This window comes from Mandrillus leucophaeus, unplaced genomic scaffold (assembly GCF_000951045.1).
Source record: "Mandrillus leucophaeus isolate KB7577 unplaced genomic scaffold, Mleu.le_1.0 Scaffold108, whole genome shotgun sequence".
NCBI classification, from domain to species: Eukaryota; Metazoa; Chordata; class Mammalia; order Primates; family Cercopithecidae; genus Mandrillus; species Mandrillus leucophaeus.
In genome coordinates this window covers 2,258,900-2,277,444 of record NW_012098987.1, presented here as the reverse complement: position 1 = coordinate 2,277,444, position 18,545 = coordinate 2,258,900, and the positions used below count along the sequence as shown (strand labels likewise).

Sequence of the window (18,545 nt, the reverse complement as noted above, 5' to 3'; positions counted from 1 at the left end):
AAGAATGATTTTAAAATATGGTTAAGAAATAACTGTCTATAAAAATGACCTTTTTTTTTTTTTTTTTAAAGAACCAAATAGAACTTCTGGAAATGAAAAATGTAAAAATCAAAATTAGGAACTCAGTGCATAAGTTAAGTGATATATTAAACACAGGTGAGAAGAAAATTGGCAAACTAAAAGAAAAATTTTGAAGAGCTTGCCCCACATGAGGTGTACAGAAAGACAAAGAGATGAAAAAATGTAAGGGGATAGAGCCTCTGACAAATACCTGGTCAGTGTCCCATAAGGGGATAATGGTATGATGAGAGAAAATATTCAATAGGATAAGCCCAACAACTTCACAAAGTTGATGAAAGATAGGGAGGCTCAGATACAGTGGAGGACTAGGGAAAACATCCACACCGAGAAGAATCATAGTGAAGCTGTGGAATATTGAAGCCTAAAGGATCTAATCAAACAGCAGAGAGAAAAGACAGATGGTGCGACAGACTAGCAGCTGACTTCTCAACTGCATCAGAGGAAGACAGAGACTGCAGAATAATCCTTTCTTCACCAATACTGGGAGAAAACAAGTCAAGCTAAAATTGTATACTTAGCAAGACTACCTTTTAAGGAAAACATTCCATTGAGAGGATAAACAAAGTCAAAAGTTGATTCTTTAAAAAGAGTATCAAAATTGACAAAATTCTAGCAGGAAAAAAAAGAGGCAACAAAAGTAATAAATTTTAAGAGGGCCCATAGTTATAGGTACTGCAGAGTTAAAATAACTGATAGGCAAGTAATATAAAGATATTTTTGAGTGATTATAAAATTATCAAAAGAAATTAAACATGGTCTAAATAAGTGGGAGATGTAATCGGGAGTTTGGCAAACATGCAAAAACATGCAAGATTAAATAGGTCAAATAGGAATACATATTTAAGGTCAAGACCTAAACAAAAGCAAAGAAATTATAAGCACAAAATTCAAATATTGGTTACTTTCTGACAGTATGCAGGGGTAAAAAAAATCAGGACATAGTCTACTTTTTAGTCCAAATGGAGGCACTTTGTTAATATTCCTTAAACAGTTCATTTACATTATTTATTTACCATGAAATGTATAACACATAGAGAAAAAAGTAAACAATGCAGCACAAAAATGTACAACTCAATGGTCGTAAAGCACACACCTTCATAATCACTACATAGATCCAGAAATAAAATATGTGAGCGCCCCAGAAGCTATACTTTCCCAGTCCTCAAAAGGTAGCCTCTAGCTTTGTAGATTTATTGTTTATGAATGTATCCTTAAACCCTCTTGTTTTGTTTTCTCCTGTCTTTTGAAAATAACAGGGATGGAATTACATACAGTTAATTCTTTTATGTCTGGCTTCTTTGATGAACATAATGTTGGTGAAATTAATAGGCCAATGAATGGTATTATTTTAATTTCATTTTTCTGGTTACTACTTGTAGTAAAAATTTTTCATATTGTAACTTTTGAATATTTGTTTTGTGAATTGTTATTACCTTTGCCCATTCATCCATCTGTAAGATCCTCTTCTTATTATTGATTTGCAAAAATTATTTGTTAATAATTACATTAACAATTATTGACAAACAAATGTGCTCTTTACAATTCATTCTCCATTTCATTTTTTAACACTTATAATTTGTAATGGCTTTCTTTTTAAACTTTCCTTTTGTATTATTGAAAATTAAATATATCATCGCCGTAAAAAATTTCAGGAAACCAAATCAAAAACACAACACACCGTAGTATAAATAAAGATCATTTTAATTTCTTCTTCCCAATTAATTCCTTCTTCCCAATTAAATGTTAACTGTTGGTAACATTTTGGTTCATATCCTTTGTGACTTTATTTATTTGTATTTACTTATTCTCTATATATGTACATTTTTATATATAAATGTAGATAGAGATATATGTCAAATTTTTAAATATCTATATTTGTACCTAAAATTTTACTAATGGAGAATTATTTTGTCTGCCTAATAACATGTTTTTCACCAATCGATACAATTTACACCACCATTTTAAATTATTTAAATTGTGTTCCGTTGTATAAATTTGCTAATTATTAATTCAACAGACATTAATTGAGTCTCTTGATAATGCTATATAGCAGCATTGTTTTGTAGGCACTTGAGGCAACTAACATACAAAATTCCTGCAAAGGTGGGGTTGAATGCTAGTGGAGGAAACATACAATAAAGAAATAAATTTTTCATATTCTATAAGGAAATCCTAAGAAGGAAAGCAAGGAAGAGTTTAGAGAGTAGTGGGTTGATATGAGGGAATAAGGTATTCAAGGAATGCCTCATAAATTAGCAAGAACATAGTAGAAGTATGGGAACCCACTGTGCCAGCCTTTGGGGAAAAATCAAATGCAAGACAACAAGGTGAGTTTTTTTGGGTTTTTCTTAGAGCAATATGACATTGGTCAACATTTCAATTACTTCCAATTTTAACAAATTTGGAAGCACCATTGTTGTTAAAATATTTACTTTTTGCTTGCGTTCTTACATTTGTTCTCCTCAGTTTTCAAACCAACCTTGTCCTTGTATGTCTTTATGACTATAATAGTAGAAAGATGTGAGAGTGTATATTAAAGGATGTTAATCTAGTACCATCTTACTCCAGAGACATAATTCATATTTATTTAGAGGAAAAATAAAATTTAGGAAAAAAGAAAAGAAGTTTTCAAAGAATGTTAGAATATAGAATATTTAATTTAGAAAGGAATTTTTTATAGCTAAGACAAAAAAATTAAAATGACTTGCCTTTAGCTACTCTGCAAATTAATACTTTTTTAAAATGCCACTTTAACATCATGGAATCTTTAATAAAATAACTTAATAAGCAAGAACTTTGACACAAAATATTTTTTTGTTCCCTTAGGTTGCTGATGCCAAATTTTGCCCAAGACCTTTTAATGTCTTGCCTGTGAAGACAAAATGGAGTAACGTGGGCTTTCATATTCTTCTATTTGATCTGGAAAACCTTGTTGAACTTTTACTACCAACTCCACTCAGTGATGTTGACTCTTCCAGTTCATTCTATGGTGGTGAGGTCCTGAGAAGAGCCAAGAGCACAGTGGAGAAGAAGACACTGACACTGAGAAAGAGTAAAACTGCCTGTGGTCCTCTCTCAGCAGAGGCACAAGCCAAGCCTATTACTGAAAGCCTGTCCCAAGGAGATAATACCATCAAATTCTCAGAAGAAAATGATGGAATTAAAAGGCAGAAGAAAATGAAGATCTCCAAAAAAATGCAGCCTAAGCCATCAAGAAAAGTAGATGCCAGTCTTACAATAGACACAGCTAAATTGTTTCTGTCTTGCCTTTTGCCATGGGGAGTGGATAAAGATTTAGATTATCTTTGCATTAAGCACCTCAATATTTTAAAGCTTCAGGGTCCTATTTCTTTGGGACTTGCTTCGAATGAAGATCATTTCTCACTGATGTTGCCAGGTTGGGATGTATGCAATACTGAAATGATAAAAGACTATTCAGGAGTAAATTTATTTTCCAGGAAAGTTTTGGACTTGTCAGATAAATACACAGCCACTCTTCCAGATCAGGTTGGAATTCCAAGAAGACTGGAAAATAATTGTGATTCTTTGCAAGAGTCAAATACTATAGTTTATTTGTTGAGCAGACTATTTTTAGTTAATAAGTTAGTTAACATGCCTTTAGAATTGGCATTTAGAGTTGGCAGGTAAGACATACCTAGAGATTTTGACTATACTAGATTATGACATTAAAAAAAAATCATGATTTGCTCTTTGGTATATTCAGCTCTTTAACATTCCTTCCTTCTTTGCAGTGGGGGGTAAATATGCAACAACTTCTTGGTTTAAAAAACATTAAGAAAATCTCCCTTTTAATTGTTTGGATTGGAGTATAATTTGGCAATCGATCTATATGATTTAAAATTCATTCATTCAACAAATATTCAATGTTTTCATAATATGTGTCAGAAAAGACATAGTGTGGGATGCTGAATGAGTAGATAGATAGATAGATAGATAGATAGATAGATAGATAGATAGATAGATAGCTACATAGATACATAGATACATACACATATACATACATAGACACATATACGTCTTGAAATCCATTATCCATGGTATGAATTAAGTATGAACAAAAACACATATACGTCTTGAAATCCATTATACATGGTATGAATTAAGTATGAACAAACAATTTAAGTAAAGGCTTATGATATGTTTTTGATATCATCAGAGAAGGAAAAAATTGAAAATTTCATACCTCAAATTTTACCATTTATTTTATATTTTGGCATATTAAAATAGAATAAAATAGAAGAGGCTATTTAGTAATTCATTTATACATAGTACAGTTTAGTAATAACTGTTGTTTTTGAGTGTTGAGATTACACTACTATGTGACTTTGGGCTAGTCACTTTGCTTTTCTGGGCCTTACTTTCCTGATTTACAAAATGAGGTGGGTGGTATAGGTGACTGTGAAATTCTTAAAAGCTTAGGTTGCTAATCAATTTGATTTATTGGTCTAATCATGATCCCACAGAGCAGATGAGGGACTTAGTTGTTTGCCAGAGGTTTTCATTGTAAGTTTATTCCTGATACAGATTACAGGATGGAAATGATGTGTCTGATGTCTGGTGCACTTTAGGGAAGCTTACGGACTTTTGGTATGCCTTTTATTAAATAGCCTTTCAAATGTTGTCACACATTAGTTGACTCTTTAAAGAATTCTTCATTGAAACAAATTATAGAATGAACGTGTCAGGATGAGAGACTGCTTCTCTACTGCAGCCACTCCAGATTTGATCTGCTGTCAGAGCCCAGATACTATTTTTTGAGAAATCAAAATAATGTATGTTGGATTTGTCACACCAAATCCTTCCAACAAATTTGACCATTTCACAAAAATTTTACTGTGGTTGTGAAGGTTGAGAAATCTTCATAAGCTTAACAACTGGGCACATGATTTAACTGAATTTTAAGGCAACACCTGCCTACTTATCAGAACATCCCTGGCAGTTTCGGAAGATTCCCGTGATGGGAACACTGGTGTAGGGTAAAACCCGCCTTCATAAGGCTCCAATGGTAGCTGAGGAGAATTCTTTGACAGATGTCAACATATTGAGTTTTTTTAATTTGTTGCATTAGTCAGTAGTCATGTGACCTAAAATAGCAAACCTGTCTTGTAAATGTAGGTCACAGATAATACTGGCAAACTAAGACGTGCAGGTCAATTGGGATTAAGATTTTAGGTGGGAGCCTAAAAAAAAAAAAAAAAGATTTAGGTGGGAACAAAGTGAGGAAATCAGATTCACAAAAGAAATTGATGTGAAAGATATTGCTAAAAATAATCTGTATTCAATTTCCAAATTTGCGAAAGTGGTCATGTACCCATATCTTTGATTTATTTCCTCAAATAATTTTTTGTGCTTTTTAGTAATATACTGCCAATCTTTTTTCTAACAGTTCTTTCAGAATGGAATGTGCACATAATAAGGTGAGAAGTGCTGGGAATGACATTTTAAATATGTCAGGCTTCTACGGTTGCTCACGAAATGGTAAGGGAGCTACTGACACAGAAATGATCTGATTTTTTTTTTCCTATGAAAGGAAATAACTAGTCTTTCTATAACTGGTTAGCAATGTCAAAATAAATAACATTTATAAAAGATAGATTTTACCTATGTTTGTGATTACACTAGCTGTGTGGCTTGAGGCTAGACATTTAGCTTTTCTGGGCCTTACTTTCTTCATTTAGAAAATGAGGTGGGTGACATTTATCAAACATTTAAAAACACAAATTGAACATTTTATAATTTTAAACCATAGACATAACATTCTAACATTTATAAAACATAGATTTCAAATGATCTTTGAAATGCCTAAAAATTTGAAACTTTTCAGCAAAGGAAATACTTAGGTGTTAAGTATTTTATTATTGTGTTTTATTGGAAAGTTTATTGCATCAATATCTTTATTACCAAATAAATGATTATTATATTAGATAATGTTCTTGCAATTTTAGAAGATTATATTCTCAACTTCAGTGTTTAGATTTTCTCGTGAGCCAAATGGCAAATTTATCTCCCAAACCTGTTTTTCCAAGTTTGGGACATCTCAGTAAATGACAGTTCTATCCTTCCAATCGCCAATTGCTCAAGCCAAGAACTTTCCCTTTCTCTCACACCCCACGTCCAATCTGTTAGTAATTGTGTCAGTTCTACCTTCAGAATGTATCCCAGAATCTGACTGCTTCTCACCCACTACACCAGCAACTCCATCTCCCTCAACCTTCCTTGCCCTTACCCTCACCCCTGTGAGCGTTCCTCCTGTCCTGCCTGGATGACCACAGTAGGCACCTGATCATCTCTCTGCTCCTATTCTTGGCTGCTGCACTCTGTTCCCAACCAAGCAGCCAGAATGATTTATTCAGAACTAAGTCAGAACCTCACTCTTCTATGTATAACCTTCCAGTGGCTTCTGTTTCACTCAGAATAAAAGCCATTGTCCTTACTATAGCGCACAAGGCCCTATAGGATCTGACCGCTTACGTATGTCATCACATACACACCCCCATCCAACCTTATCTCTTAGTGTTCACCCCCTGCTTAACTCATTCCAGCCACCCTAGCCTTTTTACTCTTACCCAAGCATGACAAGCAGGTCTGAGGACCTTTGCATTGGCTGTACCCTTGCCTGTGGTGTTCTTTCCCTAGACCTTCGTGTGGCTCAACCTGCTCACCCTCCACCTGCTACCATCCGTCAAGTCTTGCTCCAGTGCCACTTTATCACTGAAGGTGCCCTACCTCCTCCCCAGCACTCCCTACCCCTTTTGCTGGTGTACTATTTTCCATAAGCCTCTTCACTATCTGACATCTGTTACTTTTAAAAATCTCATCTGCCTCCTGCTACTAAATTGTAAGCTCCATGGAAGTTATATTTTGGTGACAGTTTTATTCATTGTTGTGTCCCCAGTTCCTAGTACAATATCTAGAAGGAATTAGCAAATAACTTTTGCATTCGTGGATGAATTAAATTAATGGACAAATAAAATTAAAGGATGAATAATGACTAGAACAATGGTTTTGGAGATAAATAAGATACATGGCTGAGATTCAAGATCCAGCTCTGCCATTGACTACTTGTGTTCTATTGGACATGTTTTTTACTTTTTAAAAGCCCTAATTACTACATTTGTAAAATGGCAATGTGATCCCAGACACAGTGTGCGTGTTGCCTCCAAAGCTGTGCAGTATATGATCCATAGGATGGGGTGACCTGAATAACGGTACACAGTGGCCCTCACAGGACTGTTGAAAAGAGTATTTTTAAGTGAGAGTTTATTAATAGCTTCCAATTATCTAGTGCTTAGTATGTTCCAAGAATTATGTTAATGGTTTTACATATTTAATGTTTTTACTCATTTAATACAAAAACAACCCTGCACAGTAGGAGGCAGCATCTCTGTTTTACTTTAAAAAAAATGGGACTCAAGGAAGTTCGATGACTTATAGGCAAACAGCTATTCAGTAGAGGGGCCTGCATTCCAATCCAAATCTGATTCCTAACCCCATTTCCTGTCCACTGTGTCAGGCCACTTCTCACATTTATGATTACAGATGAAGTTCCCTCTAAATAGCCCCAGTCTGGGTTGCCTCCTTTCTCCTTAGATAGTTACTCTTATTAGGGTTAGCTATCCAATGTTTTTGTTGTTGTTGTTGTTTGTTTGTTTGTTTGTTTTTTAGCACTGGTAACTCAGAAGGGGATTGGAATTTAAGATTTAGTATAAGTATTTCTGCAAAGACAGGGGATTACTAACTAGAATCAAGGAGGTCCCTGTTTTTCCTGTGGCTGCCCCAGCAAAAAAGCCTAAGCAACTACTGTTACTATAGAATCATCTCTCTGGGATTTAGGTTGGCTTTATCGCATTTGAAATTCAGCTAAGGACGAGGGAAACACGTTTTTCAAAAAAAATAATAATAATAATAGGAAGATGGAAGGTTAAACAAAAGGAAGTATTGACTTCATGGTACTAATTTTATAAAGCCAAATCCTAAAGAATAAAATAATACTCTGAGGTGCTCATTCTAAAATGTTGACAGGAACCAGTATTCACTTCTGTCAGCAGGAATGGTGACTGAATAATATTGGTAAGCCTCGGATATTTTCTTTTCATCTTTCCCCCTAAAATTGCAATTAATTCTTTAACTCACTGACATTGCCAAGATAAATTGGCTCTCATTTCTATCACATATTAAAATTTCAACATCACATTAAAGTGTGCTTTGAGGTACCCCATGATGTTAGTAAGTAGTTACAGTTGAGACCAATACTTAGCTTTGATGGTTGAGTCACAAGGTCAGCAAAGTGGGAGAGGGAGGAAAAATGGAGATCAAAAGAAAATGTTCTCTTACCTGCTGTGTTCATGAAGAAATGGAAAACATGTCAAAATTATAATCTTCTATCATACTTACATGTTTTATATAGTGTTCATGGTCATTTTACATTTATATTAAGTGCTCTATCAGGAAAAAATACTATCAATAATTGGTCAGAAGTTTCTTATATATTACTTTTATGTTCTCAAATTGCATTGTATACAATACTTTTATTACATTTTCCTTGACTACTAATGTGGTAAATATATATTCATATAGATCGATAGATAGATATCTCATATGTTAATATAAAAATAGGGATTTGATGAAAAGTGTATCAGACAAATGCTAATTTAAATAGTTGATACCACAATGTCAGACATATATCAATATATTAATTTAAGTAGACAATTATAGTAACAACTTTTCCGCTTGTGCAAGCCCTTACCATTCTTCCCTATGTCACTCTCAGGATGTGCCGCCTAGATAATAGACTTTAGCCATCAGAAAGCCTTAATTCATCGACTGTTCATTATGATTATATGTACATTTTCAATTAATGAAAAGACACTTATTAAATATTTTTTTTGTGTGTGTAGGAAACTGCTGGACACTCAATGAACCAATTTACTTAAACCAAGCGCTCACTCATTCTTAAAATTTCACGCTGAACATTAAGACAGATAGAAAGGACATTGGAGAGGGCAAACAGAAAAGAAACAATACATAACAGAATGAGTCAAATTAAAACAGTAGTGCTCTACCTATTGATCAGAGTGGTAGAGCTGGATAAGGACAAATCAAAGGAAGTCTTTTATTTGATTTTACATGTGATAGAGACTAATTCATGGCAGAGGAGAATTTCAGAATTTGAATAAGGAAGGAATTGTAAGATTTGGTGATCTGTCTTGGGTCAAAAATGTGTTGAAACTGTAAAAATGAATCTGATTTGATGTGAATATGTGTTAGTATAATTGTTAGAATTACATATAAATGTGTGTGTGTGTGTGTGTATATGGGTGTGTGGGTGTGTATATAAATGTAGACAAATGGATGTTGACTCTGGCTGTACATGTAAATCATCTGTGGCACTTTTACAAAGCATTAATGCCTGTCCCACCTCTACCACAGGATCTGTAAAATAAAAATCTCTGGAAGATTGAATCTGGGCACTGGTGTTTATAAAAAACAAAGCTTCCCAGGTGATTCTAATATGCAGCCCGTCTTAAGAGCTGCTATCCATTTTTAATACTCTCAAGATATAAATGTGTTCTGTATATTTCTAGGTAAGAATGATTCCCATGTACCTGAGGCTGACCTTTCACTTTTGAAGCTAATTTCCTGTTGGAGAGACCAGTCTGTGCAGGTATGATATAATTCACATTCATGAAGTTACTAGAAGAGTTCCTTGCTGCTGTGGTTCATGGGTACACCCCTCTATCTGAAAATACAAGTAGTTACTCTTGTCCTCATAAAATAGCCTTTGAACAGGCATAGAGATGAGGGAAAACACAGGCCATAACATAAGCAAGGGTACACCATTCACCAGGGGAGCGTGAATGCCGGGGGCTGAGGGAGGGAGGTTCTTGTCATCACAGGTAATTTCTTGCTTGTTGAAGCTTCAGTCTGAAGCAGAATTGTCCATTATTTGATTTCCAAATATGACATACATTAAAGTACCTATGTGTGGGAATTTGATTATGTGAAATTATAATTTTTTTAAATTTTCAATTTTTGTGGGCACGTAGTGGTCATATATATTTATGGGGTACATGAAATATTTTAATACAGGCATGCAATGCCTAATTATCACATCATAGAGAATGGGGTATCCATCACCTCAAGCATTTGTCCTTTGTGTTAGAAATAATCCATTTATATTCTTTTAGTTAACTTAAAAAGTAAAATTAAATTATTATTGACTATAGTCACCCTGTTGTGGTATCAAATAGTAGGTTTTATTCATTCTTTCTGACTTTTTTTGGCGCCTATTAATCATCCCCACCTACCCCTATTTCACACTACCCTTCCCAGCCTCTGCTAACCATTCTTCTACTCTCTACGTCCATGAGTTCAATGTAGTTATTTATTTATTTATTTATTTAATATTATTATTATTATTATTTTTTTTTTTTTTTTTTTTTTTTTTTTTTTTTTTTGAGATGGAGTCTCGCTCTATCGCCCAGGCTGGAGTGCAGTGGCCGGATCTCAGCTCACTGCAAGTTCTGCCTCCCAGGTTCACACCATTCTCCTGCCTCAGTCTCCCAAGTAGCTGGGACTACAGGCGCCCGCCACCTCGCCTGGCTAGTTTTTTGTATTTTTTTAGTAGAGACGGGGTTTCCCCATGTTAACCAGGATGGTCTCGAATTCCTGACCTCATGATCCACCCGTCTTGGCCTCTCAAAGTGCTGACATTACAGGTGTGAGCCACCGTGCCCGGCCTATTTATTTATTTATTTATTTATTTATTTATTTATTTATTTATTTTTGAGAAAGGATCTTTCTCTGTCACCCAGGCTGGAGTGCAGTGGTACAGTAACAGCTCACGGCAGCCTCACTCTACCAGGCTCAAGTGATCCTCCCACCTCAGCCTCCCAAGTAGCTGGAACTACAGGCATGCACCACCACACCTGGCTAATTTTTTGTATTTTTAAAGAGATGGGGTTTTGCCATATTGCTCAGGCTGGTCTCAAATTCCTGGGCTCAAGCGATCCGCCCACCTCACCCTTCCAAAGTGCTAGGCTTACAGGTGTGTGCCATCTCACCTGCCCTGTTTTGCTTTCGAGATTCCACACATAAGTGAAAACATGCAATATTAGTGTATCTGTGCCTGGCTTATTTCACTTAACATAATGATCTCCAGCTTATCCATGATGTTGCAAATGACAGGATCTCATTTTTTTATAACTGAATAGTGCTCTATTGTGCTGTGTACCATGTTTTCTCTATCCGTTTATCTGTTGATGGATACTTAATTGCTTCCAAATACCTACGTTGCTTCCAAATGTTGGCTGTTGTGAACAGTTCTGCAACAAACATAGGAGTTCAGATTTCTCTTTGATATACTGGTTTGCTTTCTTTTGGGTTATACTGAGCAGTGGGATTGCTGTATCATATGATAGATCTATTTTTAGTTTTTTGAGGAACCTCCAAACTGTTCTCCATAGTGGATGCACTAGTTTACATTTCCACCAACAGTGGATTTTCTTTTCTCTACATCCTTACCAGCATTTGATATTGCCTGTATTTTGGATATAAGCCATTTTAACTGGGGTGACATGATATTGCATTGTTGCTTTGATTTGCATTTCTCTGATGATAAGTGATGTTGAGTACCTTTGCATATGCCTGTTTATTCTTTGTATGTCTTCTTTTGAGAAATGTCTATTCGTTTATTTTGGCCATTATCTTACTGGATTGTTAGATTTTTCCTATAGAGTTGTTTGCGCTCCTTGTATACTCTGGGTATTAATCCCTCGTCAGATGGGTAGTTTGCAAATATTTTCTCTCATTCTGTGGATTGTCTCTTGATTTTGTTGATTGTTTCCTTTGCTATGCGAAGCTTTTAAATTTGATGTGATTCCATTTGTCCATTTTTGCATTGGTTGCCTGTGCTTACTCAGGAAATTTTTGCCCAGACCAATGACCTGGAGATCTCCGCCAATGTTTTCTTGTAGTAGTTTGATAGTTTAATGTCTTAGATTTAAGTCTTCAATGCATTTTGATTTGACTTTTGTATATGGTAAGAAATAGGGGTCTAGTTTCATTCTTCTGCATAAGGATTTCCCAGCACCATTTATTGAAGAGGCTCTCTTTTCCCCAATGTATGTTCTTGGCACTTTTGTCAAAAATGAGTTCACTGTAGGTGTATGGATTCATTTCTGGGTTCTCTGTTCTCTTCTATTGGTCCATAGGTCTACTTTTGAGCCAGTACCATGCCTTTTGGTTACTATAGTTTTGTGGTTTAATAAATCTTTTTTTTTTTTACATTCTGAGAGTACCTCATCTGTGAGTTGACTTAGAGGGCTGGTTTCTTCAATGTCCAATTTAAGTCCTTCTTTCTCCTTTAAGGCTCCTTTTGGTCTCAAAATTTTACCAGTACTTTTGTGCATTGTACAATAAATAGTTGTGCATTGATTCGATGAATGTTTACTAGAAGTTTATTCTTTTTTATGAACTTGATACATTACATATCAAATTTGCAAGATTGAAATAGCAATAACTCCAATTACAAATGATTATTCTTGGTTATAAGGAAACAAAAAAAGTTAACTCGTAATATGCTGTAGGGGCTGATGCTGTAATACTAAATATACACAGTTGGAATGGCTATAAAAACTAGTTGTCCTGGCCTGCAAGTATGCATGTGATTTTTTTCCCCAGCCTGACCCCATCTGTCATCATTTACCACCTCCTATCTTACCTTGATGTAGCCCCAACTGGCTTTCTTTTTATTTTCAGAAGACATAAAGCTCATCTGAACTCAGGATCTTACTGTTCTGTTGGGCTAGAATTCTCATGTCTTCATTAATCATTTAGGTCTTTGCTTAAAAATCTATCTTCTTAAGGAAGTCTTCTTTTATAACTCCAACTAATATTGTTGCCACATTCTACCCAACCCCACTCATCTAGTCATCATCACATTACCTAGTTTTTTTGCTGTGATTACTTTTAATGGAAATTATATTATTTACTGTTTTGCTTGCTTATTTTGTCTTCACACTGTTATATAAGCTTGCTGAGAGCAGTGACCTTGTTTGTCTCATTTGCCCCTCTCTTACCAATGCCCAGAAAAGCAGAAGTGACAGTACGCAGTCAATACATATTTAATGAATGAATGAGTAGCTATGCAGGCAACCTCTGTAATAATTGGAATAAACACAAGTACATGCAACTTTATCAGCACATTAGTAGTCACCCCAAAAAGGCCTATCTGTTAAAAGTGAGATTTTTTCCCCCGGAAGCCAAAAAGTTCCTAAATGGGGAAAAAATTATTAAAAAGAAGGATTCAACAAAACATTTCTCTTAAATTGCTCTCGCTTGAAGATCTTTGGTAGTTGTTCATTTGACCTTCAAATAAACTTTAATGTGCTTTGAGCATGTTTGGACTAACAGACCTTTAAGGTTCTATGACTCTGTGACGGTATGTGAAATGCTGGCTTTAGATGAAGACTACCAGAGAATTTACCCACTCTACAGAAAGTCCAGCCTTCAAGATTCTCTTCTCATCTCTGCTACTGGCCTGATGCATGATCTGGAAGATAGGTTAAACTTCTTGATTATTTGTCTTGCTCATATGTAAAATGGAAATGAGTATTGCGGCCCTTCAGGAAGAATAGAGACTCTTCCAAGTATCCATTTTACTGCTTCAATAGCCGATCCTCAAATTATTATTATTATTACTTTTTCTTTCTGTCACCCAGGCTGGAGTGCAGTGGCATGATCTCGGCTCACTGCAGCCTCCGTCTTCCAGGTTCAAGCGACTCTCCTGCCTCATCCTTCCAAGTAGCTGGGATTACAGGCATGAGCCACCATGCCCAGTTAATTTTTATATTTTTAGTAGAGACAGAGTCTCACCATGTAGGTCAGGCTGGTCTCAAACTCCTGACCTCAAATGATCCTCCTGCCTTGGCCTCCCAAAGTGCTGGGATTACAAGTGTGAACCACCACGCCCAGCCATCCTCAAATTATTTATAAAATCATTCATTTAAGCAGTTAGTTGAATTATGTTAGCTTGATTTTACTTTTTTGAAAACTTTTATGTTAAGTTGAGGGGCATAAGTGCAGATTTGTTTCATAGATAAACTTGTATAATGGGGGTTTGCTGTACAGATTATTTCATCTCTCAGACATTAAGCCTAGTACCCATTAGTAGTTTTTCCTGATCCTCTCTCTCCTCCCACCTTCTGCTCTTCAGTAGGTTGCAGGGTAGGTCGTGTTCAAGTGTTCCCATCATTTAGCTCCCACTTGTAAGTGAGAACATTCAGTATTTGGTTTTCTGTTCCTGTGTCAGTTTATTGGAGGATAATGGCCTCCGACTCCATCCATGTCAGTGCAAAGGACATGGTCTTGTTCTCTTTTATGGCTGCATAGTATTCCATGGTGTATATGAGCCACATTTTCTTTATCCAGTCTACCATTGATTGACATTTAGGTTTATTCCATGTCTTTGTCATTGCGAATAGATCTGCAATGAACATACGTGTGCATGTGTCTTTATAATAGAATGATTTCTATTCCTTTGGGTATATATCCACTAATGGGATTGCTGGGTTGAATGGTATTTCTGTCTTTAGGTCTTTGAGGAATCACCACACTGTCTTCCACAATGGCTGAACTAATTTACATTCCCACCAACGATGTATAAGTGTTCCTTTAATCCACAGCCTCTCCAGCATCTGTTATTTTTTTATTTTTTAATCTGTAACTTTTTGACTTCAACATTCTGACTGGTGTGAGGTGTTATCTCATTGTGGTTTTGATTTGCATTTCTCTAATGATCAGTGATGTTAACCTTTTTTTCATATGATTTTTGGCCACATGTATGTCTTCCTTTGAAAAGTGTCTGTTCATTTCCTTTGCCCATGTTTTAATAGAGTTTTCTTTTTTCTTGTAAATTTGTTTAAGTTCTTTGTAGAACCTGGATGTTAGACCTTTGTCAGATGCATAGTTTGCAAAAATTTTCTCCCATTCTGTAGGTTGCCTGTTTACTCTATTGGTAATTTCTTTCGCTGTGCAGAAGCTCTTTAGTTTAATTAGATCCCATTTCCCAGTGTTTGCTTTTGTTGCAGTTGCTTTTGGCATCTTGGCCGTTAAACCTTTGCCTATGCCTGTGTCCTGAATGGTATTGCTTAGGTTGTCTTCCAGGGTTTTTATAATTTTGTGTTTTACATTCAAGTGTTTAATCCATCTTGAGTTAATTTTTGTATGTGGTATAAGGCAGGGGTCCAGTTTTAATCTTCTGCATGTGGCTAACACTGGTTAGTTATCCCAGCACCATTTATTAAATAAGGAATCCTTTCCCTATTGCTTGTTTTTGTCAGGTTCACCAAAGATCAGATAGTTGTAGGTGTGTGATCTTATTTCTGGGTTCTCTGTTCTGTTCCATTGGTCCATGTGTCTGTTCTTGTACCAATATATTGCTGTTTTGGTTACTGTAGCCCTGTAGTATAGTTTGAAATCAGGTAACATGACGCCTCCAACTTTGTTTTTTTTTCTTAGGATTGCCCTGGACATTCTAACTCTTTTTTGGTTCCATATGAATTTTAAGATAGTTTTTTCTAGTTATGTGAAAAATGACATTGATAGCTTGATATGAATGGCAATGAATCCGTGAATTGCTAGGCAACATGGCCATTTTAACGATATTGATTCTTCCTATTCATGAACATGGAATGTTTTTCCATTTGCTTGTGTCATCTCTGATTTATTTGAGCCATGGTTTGTTATTCTCCTTGTAGAGATCCTTCACCTTTCTAGTTGGCTGTATTCCTAGGTATTTTATTCTTCTTGTTGCAATTGTGAATGGGAGTTCATTCGTGATTTGGCTCTCAGCTTGACTGTTGTTTATAGGAATGTTAATGATTTTTGCACATTGATTTTGTATCCTGAGACTTCGCTGAAGTTACTTAACAGCTTAAGACGTTTTTGGGCTGAGACGATGGGCTTTTCTAGATGCATGATCATGACATCTTCAAACAGGATAGTTTGACTTCCTCTTTTCCTATTTGAATGACCTATTGGTTTCCTTTGTGGGATTGCCCTGACCAGAAATTCCAATACTGTGTTGAATAGGAGTAGTGAGACAGGGCATCCTTGTCTTGTGCTGATTTTCAAGGAGGAAGGGTTCCAGCTTTTGCCTATTCAGTAAGATGTTGGCTGTGGTTTTGTCACATATGTCTCTTATTATTTCAAGATATGTTCCTTCAATGTCTTCTTTATTGAGAGTTTTTAACATGAAGTGCTGTTGAATTTTATTGAATGCCTTTCCTGCTTCTATTGAGACAATCATGTGGTTTTGTCTTCAGTTCTGTTTATGTGATGACTCATATTTATTGATTTGCATGTGTTGAACCAAACTTGCATCCCAGAGATGAAGCATACTCGATCATGGTGGGTAAGCTTTTTGATATGCTGCTGGATTCGGTTTTCCAGTATTTTGTTGAGGATATTTTCATTGATGTTCATCAGGAATACTGAGCTGAAATTTTCTTTTTTTGTCATATTTCTGACAGGTTTTGGTATCAGGGTGGTGCTGGCCTCATAGAATGAGTTAGGGAGGAGTCCTTTCCTTTTCTAATTTTTCAGATAGTTTCAGTAGGAATGATACCAGCTCTTCTTTGTATGTCTCATATAATTCATCTGTGAATCTGTCTGGTCCTGTGCTTTTTTTGATTGGTAAGCTGTTTATTTAACTGCCTCAATTTCAGAACTCATTATTAGTCTGTTCAGGGATTCAGTTTCTTCCTGGTTCAGGCTTCAAGGGTGCATGTGTCCAGGAATTTATCCATTTCTTCTAGATTTTCTAGGCCGTGTGCATATATTACTAGTTTGTAATATTCTCCGAGGATTGTATTTCTGTTGGGTCAGTGGTAATATCTCCCTTATCATTTCTGATTGTGTTATTTGAATCTTCTCTCTTTTCTTCTGTATTAGTCTAGCGAGTGATCTATTTTATTATTTTTTTCTAAAAACCAGCTCTTGGATTTGTTGATCTTTTCAATAGTTTTTTCGTGTCTTTCTCTCCTTTAGTTCAGCTCTCATTTTGGTTATTTCTGATCTTCTGTTAGCGTTGGGATTTTTTTGCTCTTGATTCTCTAGTTCTTTTAGTTGTAATGTTAGGTTGTTAACATGAGATCTTTCTAGTTTTTTGATCTGGGCATTTAGTGCCATTAATTACTCTCTTAACCCTGCCTTAGCTCTGTCCCAGAGATTCTGGTATGTTGTATCTTTATTCTTGGTAGTTTCGAAGATCTTTTTCATTTCTGCCTTAATTTCATTTACCCAAAAGTCATTCAGGAGTAGGTTATTCAATTTCCATGTGATTATATGGTTTTGAGTGAATTTCTTAGTCTTGAGTTCTAATTTGATTGTGCTGTGGTCCTGGTGACTGTTTGTTATGATTTCAGTTATTTTGCATTTGCTAAGGAGTGTTTTACTTTCAGTTATGATCAATTTTAGAATAGGTGTCCTGTGGTGATGAAAGAAATGTATATTCTGTTGTTTTGGGGTGGAGAGTTCTATAGACATCAGGTCCATTTGATCCACTGCTGAGTTCAGGTCCTGAATATCTTTGTTAATGTTCTGTCTCAATTATCTGTCTAATATTGTCAGTGAGGTGTTAAAGTCTCCCATGATTATTGTGTGGGGATCTAAGTCTCTTTGTAGGTCTCTAAGAACTTGCTTTATGGATCTGTGTGCTCCTGTGTTGGTTGTATTTATATTTAGGATAGTTAGCTCCTCCTGTTGAATTGAACCCTTTACCATTATGTAATGTCTTTGTCTTTTTTGATCTTTGTTGGTTTAAAGTCTGTTTTGTCAGAAACTAGGATTGCAACCCCTGCTTTTTCCTTTTTTCCACTTACTTGGTAGATTTTCCTCCAACCCTTTATTTTGAGGGTTGACATGTTATGTTGAAGACTACATACTGATAGTTTTGGTTCTTTATCTAGCTTACCACTCTATGTCATTTAATTGAGGCATTTAGTCCATTTACATTTAAGATTAGTATTGATATGTGTGGATTTCATCCTGTCATCATGATGTTAGCTGGTTATTTTGCAGATGTGTTTATGTGGTTGCTTTACAGTGTCACTGGTCTGTGTGCTTCAGTGTGTTTTTGTAATGACTGGTAACAGTCTCTCCTTTCTATATTTAGTGCTTCCTTCAGGAGCTCTTGTAAGGCAGGTCCAGTGGTAACGAATTTCCTTAACATTTGCTTGTCTGAGAAGGATCTTTTTTCTCCTTCCCTTATGAAGCTTAGTTAAGCTAGGTATGAAATTCTGGGTTGCATTTCCTTTTATTTAAGAATTTTGACTATTGTCCCCCAATCTCTTCTGGCATGTAAGGTTTCCACTGAGAGGTCCACTGTTAGTCTAATGGGCTTCTCTTTGTAAGTGACCTGACCTTTCTCTCTAGCTGTCCTT

At 35.7% G+C, this 18,545-nt stretch overlaps 1 protein-coding gene across 1 annotated transcript in view; it reads left to right on the top strand.

Moving 5' to 3' along the window:
- The window catches only part of WDR72 (WD repeat domain 72), a 233,714-nt gene that overhangs the window by 123,335 nt on the left and 91,834 nt on the right, over positions 1-18,545 (top strand). The window contains exons 13-15 of the mRNA XM_011986685.1: positions 2,908-3,725; positions 5,489-5,580; positions 9,687-9,766. Coding sequence (XP_011842075.1) covers positions 2,908-3,725; positions 5,489-5,580; positions 9,687-9,766 — 990 coding nt within the window. The remainder of the gene's footprint in view (positions 1-2,907; positions 3,726-5,488; positions 5,581-9,686; positions 9,767-18,545) is intronic.